The sequence below is a fragment of the Vitis riparia genome, chromosome 12 (assembly GCF_004353265.1).
Source record: "Vitis riparia cultivar Riparia Gloire de Montpellier isolate 1030 chromosome 12, EGFV_Vit.rip_1.0, whole genome shotgun sequence".
NCBI lineage: Eukaryota > Viridiplantae > Streptophyta > Magnoliopsida > Vitales > Vitaceae > Vitis > Vitis riparia.
Genome location: NC_048442.1, coordinates 2,918,034 through 2,928,556, shown reverse-complemented (window position 1 = coordinate 2,928,556; position 10,523 = coordinate 2,918,034). Strand labels below are relative to the sequence as shown.

Here is a 10,523-nt window from a genome sequence, read left to right as displayed (position 1 = left end):
GCATATATTTATGATATAAAAAAAATTCTCATTAAAAAAATTATTTTTAAAATTTTAAGATAAAAAAAAGATTAAAAATTGATTTTTCTTATATTTAATTTTATTATTAAAAAAATAAATATAATTAAAATTAATATGTTTTAATTATTTTATCTATAAAAAAATAATTATAATAATATATGAAATTTAAATCTATTTTTTAAATAAAAACAACTTATTAACCTTAAAAATCCATTTTTTTTCTTTTTTATCCATATTTTTCCTTAAATTTTTTAGAACCAAAAATAATCTAAATATTTAAAAACCACTTATTTTCAAAATTGTAAATAACATTTTATATTAATTTTTATCCAAATTCAGATTTCAAAATATTCTATATTTATTTAATTGCCGCTTAAAAACTAAAAAAAAAAATCATTTTTTGTCCAGAGTTGTCAAAACATTCTAAATAACCAAAAAAGAACACCGTTTGCCAAACATAGGCGGTGATTTTCACACCTGAGCAAACAAGAACATGAAGAATAATGATCTTCTCTTGTGATCAAAATGACAACACTCAGCGTCCAAAGCGCAACAGGAATCCCAAAAATCAGATCAAAGGAAAGCAAGAATGAATTCCTTCCAACTCAACACTGACCATCTAATGACAAAGCCTGATCAAATCAAACAAAATAAACCTACCCCCTAATGAAGTGAACTACGGAATCAGACCAGAAAGGAAGCGTGGTAACTGTGACAGCAGTAATAAACGTGAAGCAGTCTAACCGGAGACCGATGGAATTGAGTTCGAGTTCGAGCTTGGGTTCTCTGTCGGGTTCAACCCAGAACTGTTCTTCAGCGGGTGGGGGGTGCTGAGGGAGAGGTTTTTGGTGAGATTGATGAGAGATTTGGGGTCATGGCTTCTGCTGGTTCTTGCAGGTTCTTCGGTTTTTCTTTCCTCTCCGTGTAAATGCTTCTGTTCAACATTAGTTAAGAAGGGTTACTACAGGGAGATAAATCACAAATAATAGAGTATGCCCGGGTTCTATCGTCTGTGTGAGAGAGAACTTACTGGAAGATCATCACCATTCCCATATATTTCCATCTGTGAAGGAGGTGGAGGCTTACTGCTCCTTCTGGCATGAAGGGACTTCTCGCGGTTTTCGTAGAAGTTGAAGTCATCAAACATTGATGTTCTTGCTGAGTAATTCTTGAAAATTTTCAGCATTTCTACTCCTTGCTTGAGTCCAATCTGCAAATGGTATTATATTAATGGTAGCAATGATTTCAGAGTGATAATCAAACTGATCTCCATATTGCCCAAGCCATTAAATCATTGTAATTCTTCCAGCAGAAACACCATTGTTTGGTTACTTAGTAACCTAACACCAAGATCATGTTTGATTGCCAGGCAAAAAAAAAAAAAACAAAAACAGAGGGAAAAAAAAGATGGGTAAAATTTAAAAATTCTTTATTTTTATTTGGTTGTCCATAAAAATTTTGAGGGAAACAAAATTGTTCAGGAATGAGTTCTCCCCAAACTTTTCTCACCTATTTTTGAGGAAATACTATGGAAAATATTGACATTTTCTTTACTACTTTCCCTCCTATTCTCTTTCCACCCCATTTTCCAATCATCCGAACATAGGAAAAAAATGTTCCTTAGCATTTTTTTTTCTTTCCTGGTATTTTCCTAGAACCAAACATACCCTAAGAAAAAAGAACTATTTGAGAAAGCAAAAACCTCCATTAGTTACCACAACACAACTATCAAGCAACCTATGGGAGCATGCATAGAACAGGGAAATTTTGATTTTCGACCTACCAACCTTGTGGTAAGAGATTGTATTCGTTTATGGGAAAAAACAACTGAAATTCTCCAAGAAAATGAGTCTCATGAAAAAAAAACAAATGGTCATGGAAAATTTTATTCTCAACTCAAAATTTGAAATTCAATCAAGGAACCGAACTGGTGAGTTCATTTTAAGCATGGTGTTTTAATTTTAAGGTGGTTTTGGATGATACAATTTTCTTCAATTTTTCCACTCAGCTGAAAAGCAAAAAACATTAGCAAGGGGAAATTTTCGGGAAACATATTGCTTTTAACAGTCAACAACCAAACTATTGAAAACACATGTTGAGATGATGCATAAATTTAATCCTGAAAGTAGAGAAGTAAAGGAAATACCTCCTGAGTGTCCCTTGTATAGGTTACGGATCGGTTTTCATTACTTTCAAGAGTTATGTGCCGCAACTGACTGTTAGGGATGTCTTTTACGATATGCCACTTTACTGGGAAAAACCCATTCCACTTATCAAGCTGCCAAAAGTCCATGTCTTTATTGAAATCAACCTGCCCCACCATCTCAGCTACACCAACAAACTGTCCACTTCCATTTACCTGAAATTGCAATAGAAAGGAGAATCATTAAGGAAATTCTTATCAGATTATTGGAAAATTATAGACATACAAGAAGTTGATCAACAAGAAAATGAAATATCCTTCTAAACAATGCATATCAATCAAATTCAGAAAATGGTTAGAAATTAATGATGGAATTCCTGTATTCCAATCTTCAAAAGCCTATTATTGGCAACTATTTTTTAAAACAGTTTTCTGTTCTTTAGAATAGATAAGAGTAAATTTTAGATGAAAAACAGCTTTTTTTAAAAATTTCAAATGAAAATATGATGGGCTTTAACAAGAAACATGAGATGCTTTCAGGTGTCTTGTAGAGTGTTTTGACAAAGAACTGAAAAACAAAAAGAATAGAATGGTAACATTATGTTATGCATAAGAGCAAAATGCCTTTACAAAGAATACACGAAGAAAACTGTTTCCAAAATCGAGTTCTCAAATAAAATTTTATTCCTAAAAGCAACAAAATACTCCTTTAAAAATCTGTTCTCAAAAACCGAATTTTTTGAAATGTTTTTGAAATTGTCAAACAGAACTGAAGATTTAATTTTTCAAAACTCCACAGGTATAAATATTGTTTGCTCTTTTTTACCTAAAGTTAATGTTAACACTTACAGAGAAGAAGAGGAAGATCGGAAATTTTGTGCCTGTTTCATTAGCCTTTGCCTCTGCATCATGGAATGCTGCATCCAGTTTCTTATTTCCATTTGGAGTGCTTGCCCAAACATCATATTTAATGCATTTATGAATATCATCTTCACTAAAAGACTTGATAACATAGAACTTCGCATTTTCATACTCAGTCTGGAAATCTTGTAGATTATATTGATCTCTTCGTACCATGAGGCCCAGCTCTTCCTTTTCAGTCGCTGAGTTCAAAGGAGAGTTTCTGTTGCGAGCCCTAGGACCACAAGTTAGTTCGGTTGAGGATTCAAAATGTCCATTTCTGTTGGATTTCTCTCTCAACTTATATTTTTCATTTCCATTCCATGCCCGACTGTTTGGTCTATAGTTCATCACACCATTATGTGGGAAAAATCCTTGCTTTTGGTTGGTAAATGATGAGAACTTGCTGACTGGACTGAACCCTTTTGCAAAGCCTGCTGGGAAATCAGAGCCTAAATGAGACGCCTGTAACATTAAACAACCACATGATTAAAACATTTAAAACCAGAAAGAATGCTGATTCAACTATATGATTAACTTCGAAGATCAATTCAAACAGAACTGTCACATATCATTAATTCAGCACAATATTTGATGACTCATAACAATCTTTGAGTACAAATGGTAGAAGTCATCAAATTTGTGCTCAAGAAAATCATTGAAATTTATGTGACATCATTCCTTTATACAGTAAGTTGAACATAACATCAACCATCTAGTAATAAATATCATAGCCAAACCATTATGAGTCTTCTAATGAAGATTGCTTCAATGTACCTTGTTCAATGGTTTGAGAGGTTGACTTTGGAAGATAGACTTTGAGAAGTTAGATGGAGCAGCAGATTGACGTGACTTGGAATCAAAAGGTAACGAATATTTATTAGCAACAGTGCCATTTGCCTTCATGGAGGGAAAGTTGTTTGCCTTTGCTGAAGCAGTAGGACGTGAGCCAGATTTTACATTCCCAAAATTAGCATTGGTTCCATTTGTAGCATCTCCAACATAAGTCGAATCCCATGAATAACACGGTACAGCTTCTGTTCCATAAGGAACAGGCTGCTGAAGATATCCTGATGAAAAGTAAGGAGGTTGACTAACGCATTGCCCATCAACACCCATAAGAGTCCCACTAGCATACGGATTATAGCCAGGCAGATAATAAACCATTCCATTGTCTGATTGTACACCCTGGAATAGCCATCAGAGTGAAGACCAAAATATCACTGGATTCAGTTATCAATGTCAATTTTACACTTAATTTAGAGAGTATATAAGCTTCATGAACAAAAGTTCCAAATTAAATTTTTAGAAGCTAATTAAACATAAAGTTCATGGGGAGAAACATACTGTATAAGAACCATCTGCATTATAGTAGCCATGATCATCTGATTGATTCAGGGCCCCATTATATCCTGCAATATGAACAAAAACATAAGCAATACTTAACTTTTTGAGCATTAGAAGATTCAGAAATATACTGCATGGTTTCTTTTTCAGTCATAATTTGAAATCTGTGGATATTAAAAATTTAGAATCACAAGAAATAATAATAGTTTTAGTAGGATTTCAGAATTATTTAGTTTCGTACGCCTTTTGTATACAATCTGCATAAAGTGTTTACTGACCAGGAAACTTTTGAACGCTGAATGTCATTTAAGTGAGAACATAATCTCCATAGTTTCCCCCTATTGTGTGTGAAACATTCTCAATTGACCAAGACGCAAGACAGGTTGTCATTGATAGGCAATTTATCATCTGAAACTGATCGTCATATGTAGTAACATCCTGGTTGATCTACAAACAGTTTGCCCTGTTGCACATTCTACATCATAGTGTAGCATTGCATGAGGTTCTACATTCTACCAGTTTATCATTTTATGAATTTTCCAACATTGAAGAGTGTGTGTGTGTGTGTGTGTGTGTGTGTGTTTGCGTGTGTGAGAGAGTGAGAGAGAGAGAGAGAGAGAGAAAAGGAGAAACAAGAAAGGAATTCTCCTCAAGATTGGAAATAGGAGAACAGGAACACCTTGGTGTTGAAGATTCATTTGTGACCTAGTTTATGAGTTTATACTCAGCCATCTTTGACAATATTAATGGAGATCATGCTCAAGGACAAAGAACCGATCCAACATCTAACCTGGGTAGTAATAATTGTAACAGCTAGTAGGTGGATAGTAAACACCTTGCTCTGCAACTGACTCTTGATCAGTCTCACCTTTGACACTAGCAGTAGCATCCCCAGAAGAGGACAGGGAAGACGTTGAATCAGATGGTATTCCATCTTTTCCGGAAACCTGTCAGAAAACATTAAAACATTATCCAAATGAAAACATAAGGAGAATCATTAAAAATAACATCGCAAAAGGTTAAGTGTGATAACAATAATTCCATATTAAAAGTAAAACCATTCCCAATCACACATTAAAGGAAATCACCATAGCCAACATATTGAAGGGCGTTCGTTCTTTCGTAGGCCTAATACATGTAAAGCCAGAGAATGTTAAGCTCCAATGAACGATTTTAGATGAATAATTAACATGCATTCAACATAAGAAGCATAAATCTCCAGGTTTTATCAAAGAGTGCTTATTAATACATGTACGTCTACACTATTATCATGCAAGGAGGGAATACCAATGGACCCCACAAATAACTTCCTTTTCCACCTCATCTTTTCTATAAATATCCCACCTATATCACATGCATACAGCATATGGCATTATCTATTATGTTAATTACTATTTCACATCTGCTAGTTAAAAAACCAAACAATATTCCATAATCCTGGTTCTGAATGATGGGGAGGTGTTCATAATCCTGGCATTATCTGTATGTTTTTCTAAACTATTCTATGATACTAAGAGCTCCAAACCACAAGTCCTTGCATGCAAAATAATGACCAGGAAGAAGAAAAACCAAGCCTTACCTTATAAAATACAGAAAAAGATCAATGGTTTTAAGGTTCACAACACAAAGATGTTTGTTTTAACGATGTTCAAAGAAAATTAGTTCCAGACAAGCATGAAAGTCTCTAGGACACGTACCACATCTTGCTTGGTCAACTTGGTAAAGGTGTCTGACTTCAATCCCATAGTCACCTGCTCAGCTGGATCATATAGTTAAAGAAACAACACTGCACAATGGTCTGCTACAAAACATTACACAAAAGACTCCAACTTTCTCAACAAAACAAAACAAAGAGCTTTTTCTGTAAATTAAAACAAAGATACAAACAAACTAATCTGCTAAATTAAACAGGTTCTGTGCAGATCAACATCATAAACTCTTCTGACCAAACTACCATGAAAAACTACATGCAAACCATGCAAATGATTATCATATATCAGTTAGGGCAGTAAAATCAATGCACCACCTATGGCAGTATGGCCAACAAAGATGACAAATCTGAAAATAATATTCAGAACCATCAATTTCAATAATTCACTGTAATGTAAAAAGCAAATAAGTATACAGACAAATTCTTCTGTTACACTGAACAGTTTCCATGTTCATTCATGCAAAGTATAAACCAAGATACAGACAAATTCTTCTATTGCATTGCACAGTTTTCATGTAACAGCACAGGAAACTTTTCTGCCAGAATTACCAGGAAAAACTACAAGCACACGAACAACATGATGATCCTCCATCAATTTATCACCAACTCATTGTGGCCAATCAAAGATGTTAAATCCAAAAAGAATATTCAGTACCATCAATTTCAACAACTCACTGTTGCTTGGACGTAAACACAAGGAATCAAATTAGTTTCACCCGTGCAGATGAATCAAATTAATTCAACATATGCACATGGGAGAACAAAACCCATTAGATTCCCAGCAACACAAACTTACAGTAATTTACAATCCATGAATCAAATGGTTTCAAATATCAAAGGACCACTGATCATATCAATTCAAAGACAGTGATACAAAAGGAAGGCAATAAAAATGGTTTCCTCTGTAAGTTTGAAAAAACTAACCAAACCCCCATAAACCGCTGATCTATCAAATCAAAGACAGCAATACAAAAGGAAGGCAATAAAAATGGTTTCCTCTGTAAGTTTGAAAAAACTAAGCAAACCCCATAAAACCTGAACACCATCACAGTCTCATCAGCTTTCTGGTCCACACCAAAAAACATGTTGCAAACCCGAAATTTCTTTAAACTCAAAAACACAACCATAGTGTTGAAATACACTAGTCCAAACAAAACTGTTTATGCAAGAAATTTGAATAAATTGATTCAAACCCAAATTTCTTAAAACAAAAGACATATTCACAGGCGATTATATAGCTTTATTTAAAGAAAAGCTGTTTTCCAGTACAGATTCGAGTGAGATGATGCAAACTCATAAATTCTTTGTACTAAAAAGGAATACACGCATTATTCCCTGGAAAATCAAACAAATTCAACAAAGAGTATCACAAAATCGTCAACCTTGTAGGAAAGGATACATGTCTCAAAGGTCTTCTCAGCAGCCATTTCCGATCTTAGAAATTCAGTTTTCTCTACAACCAAACAAACCAGAAAAATATTAATAACCAACTGTCTATGTAGAATTCCAACTTTTCTTCCCAAATTATTACATGATATTTTCAGAAAAGGGGATTAAAATAAATTTTACAATCTTGGTAATTCACCAAACCACGAGATTTATTTTCTTCTGAAATTTCAAAAAGGAAAAATTATAGAGAAAGAAGGTATTTAGTAATGGCGCATGTTAGCACTGGAGAAAAATTATTTTAGTCATATTTTAGTAATTATTTTAGAAAAAAAATACAAATATTATTTTTGTAATTCGGGGCATGTTAGCACAGGCGCTCAAGAAAAGGAGATTCCTATGCTCCTGTCATATGTGGAAAGTATGAGATTCTTTTCTAGTGATAGCGATAGGAGGAAATAAAAAAATGAAAACAATCAAAATTTTCCATACCAGGAAAAAAAAAAAACTAATTTCTCGGGAAATTTTAAACCTTGGTTTGCTTTTATAAATTTTAAAACCGAGATGGTTTGAGATATTTTGAGAAAATTTTTGGTTTCTTGGTATTAAATAACAGCTCACGAAAGCCTGACTATTGAAGTTTTGGGCTTGAATACATTGGCTTTTTTGATAGCACAGAAATAGTGAGAAAATACAAAGAAAAGATAATGTGATAAAATTTCAAGCTTTCAATTTCGTAGAACTATGTTTTCTAGGTAACCAAGCAGAGAACCAAAGGCAAAAAAGAGAAAAAGAAAAAGAAAAAACCTCTAAAAAGGTAAAATCGCGGTCACCGAAACGTTTTTTTCAAAGAAAGAACAAAAATTTCCAGGGGGAAAAAAAGAGCAAGCTTTTCTCATGGAAATGAAATTCATCAAAACCTCGAAAAAATGTTTTCTACGCAATTAAAGCTTCTAAAACAAACAACAAATTTACAGACTAATTACATTATATCCTCCGAAAGGAGAAAATTTAAACGAAAAACACTTTCAATGGCCTAAACCTTAATGCTCCGTCTGGATCTCAAGCAAAAAAACATCAAAAATTTACTATAAAAACAGCAAGGATCGCTTTAAGCATCTCAACTTCCGATCCAAACAAGCATCAAGAAAACCCTAACTCTAAAAAAGAAAAGCTGAAATAGTAAACTGAAGAAGAGATCGCAGCCCCAGGGGAACCAGACCTTCGATGACCCACAAGAGCCGCTCCGAACCGGCACTTTCTGAATGCAGTGAACCTACTGAACCGGCCGGTCGGCGAGGAAAACCGCCTTTGAGTGGAAGAAGCGGTTTTCCGATGGAGAAGAAGAGAGGGAGAGAGGAGCGAGTGATGAGTGTATTTATTAAAAGTGGGAGAGACCAAGAAGTGGGAAGCGAGAGTGGGATCCGACGGCTGGAGTTGGTTCCTACCTTTGTGAGAGTGAATGTGGGCCGCTGGATTTTGGAGGTCAAAGGTATGGAGAAAAAGTGTGAGTTGAGAGTGGTGTGAGGTTGGTGGGTTTCGAGGGGTTTTTGGAAATTTTCTGGTTTTTATTTTTATTTTTATTTTTACTTTCGTGTTGTTTTTTTCTTTGTTTTCTTGAAAAATTAAGGAATTGTTGTAAAAAATTTGAAATATTTTTAAAATTTTTAAAAAAATAATTTTTATATTCTTATATGTTTATATAATTATTTTTTAAAATAATCTTAAAAAAATAATTAAAATATATTTTTTTTAAAATACCCTTTTTTTTCTAAAAAAAATAAAAAGCAATTTTTTGTTATCCAAAGTATTTTCTTTAAAAAAAAAAAAAAAACAGAAAACTGTTTTTCAAAAACACTTATCAAACATGTCTTAAAAAAACTAAAAAAATTGTACAAGGATTTGTTTCTCTCTTAGTTATACTTGGGATTTGATCCAAAATCTTAATTTGACTATCATTTGACTTTTTTTTAATAATATGTCTTTTACAAATTAACTTTTTTAAAATAAATAAATTACTTTTATAAAAATGTAATATTTTCCGCAACTTTATTACATTTTACCTTTTGAAACTTTTTAAAAACTATACTTTACCCATAATTTATTAAGTGAAAAAATGCAAAGAAAAAAAAATTGTTGTTCTAAATTCAAAGTAATGTTCCAACCAGAGTGTAAAAAATAAAATAAAATAAACATTTTATAATTTATAAAGGTTTGTAATTTAAGACAAAGTCTCGTTGTTTAACAAGTTTATGGGTCATTGAGTTTTGAACGTGGGAGGATAAATAAAAAATTTAAATATATAAAAACTTAATAACTCTTCTTTAATTGATCAATTATTATTTTGAAATAGATTTTTTATATAATTTTATAACCTGATAAATAAAACAATCATTTCAGATAAAAATATTTAAATATATTTATTTAACATTTATCAAAATCTAGTAGAGTGAACACAAGTAAGAAAGAAAATGAGAAGTTAATTTATCAAAATCTTGAAAGAACATTCTTTCATTTTTTGGATCTCTATATTTGATTATACTTTTAGTATTTTAGTTATAATTTTCATACTTAGATCATAAATTTCATATCTTAGTATCATTGTCGTTTTTCCTCGTATCTTAGTTACATATAGTCACTTTTTTGTACTTTTATCATATTTTTTATATATAAGTCACAATTTTTGTACTCAAAATCAACTATATTTTTTATAACCAAATATTTTTGTCACACTTTTTTATACTTTAATACCTTAGTCATATTCCTCATATCTTGATAATATTTTTTGTCCTTTAATTATTATTATTTTTTTTATCTTAGTACTTCACATATCATACCTTAGTCATATTTTTGAACCCTAATCACATTTTTCATTCTTTAATACATTAATATAATTTTATTTCATTTTTTGTATTTTGATCATATTTTTTGTGCCTTAATTTAAGTCATATCTCTTGGACATGAGTCACATTATTGATATCTTAATACCTCAATCTCTCTTTTCATACCTCAATA

At 32.3% G+C, this 10,523-nt stretch overlaps 1 protein-coding gene across 1 annotated transcript; it reads right to left on the bottom strand.

Annotated features, from left to right (window-relative positions):
- Nucleotides 1-515: 515 nt before the first annotated feature.
- LOC117926695 (YTH domain-containing protein ECT1) lies at nucleotides 516-8,971 on the bottom strand. Its single transcript, XM_034845917.1, has 10 exons — nucleotides 8,731-8,971; nucleotides 7,522-7,575; nucleotides 6,109-6,170; nucleotides 5,202-5,358; nucleotides 4,412-4,476; nucleotides 3,842-4,252; nucleotides 3,014-3,529; nucleotides 2,168-2,380; nucleotides 1,052-1,231; nucleotides 516-955 (listed from the first exon to the last, which is right to left on the bottom strand). The coding sequence occupies exons 2-10, from the start codon at nucleotides 7,547-7,549 to the stop codon at nucleotides 761-763; spliced, it is 1,827 nt and encodes a 608-aa protein (XP_034701808.1). The 5' UTR covers nucleotides 7,550-7,575; nucleotides 8,731-8,971; the 3' UTR covers nucleotides 516-760.
- Nucleotides 8,972-10,523: the final 1,552 nt, after the last annotated feature.

Excerpts from the sequence above, each read along its gene's own strand:
- LOC117926695 (XM_034845917.1), bottom strand. The coding sequence starts at position 7,549 with ATGGCTGCTGAGAAGACCTTTGAGACAT. Across the intron at positions 6,171-7,521 it reads TGAGAAGACCTTTGAGACAT|CTGAGCAGGTGACTATGGGA; the intron begins GTATCCTTTCCT and ends TATATGATCCAG. Across the intron at positions 4,253-4,411 it reads ATGCAGATGGTTCTTATACA|GGTGTACAATCAGACAATGG; the intron begins GTATGTTTCTCC and ends TGGCTATTCCAG.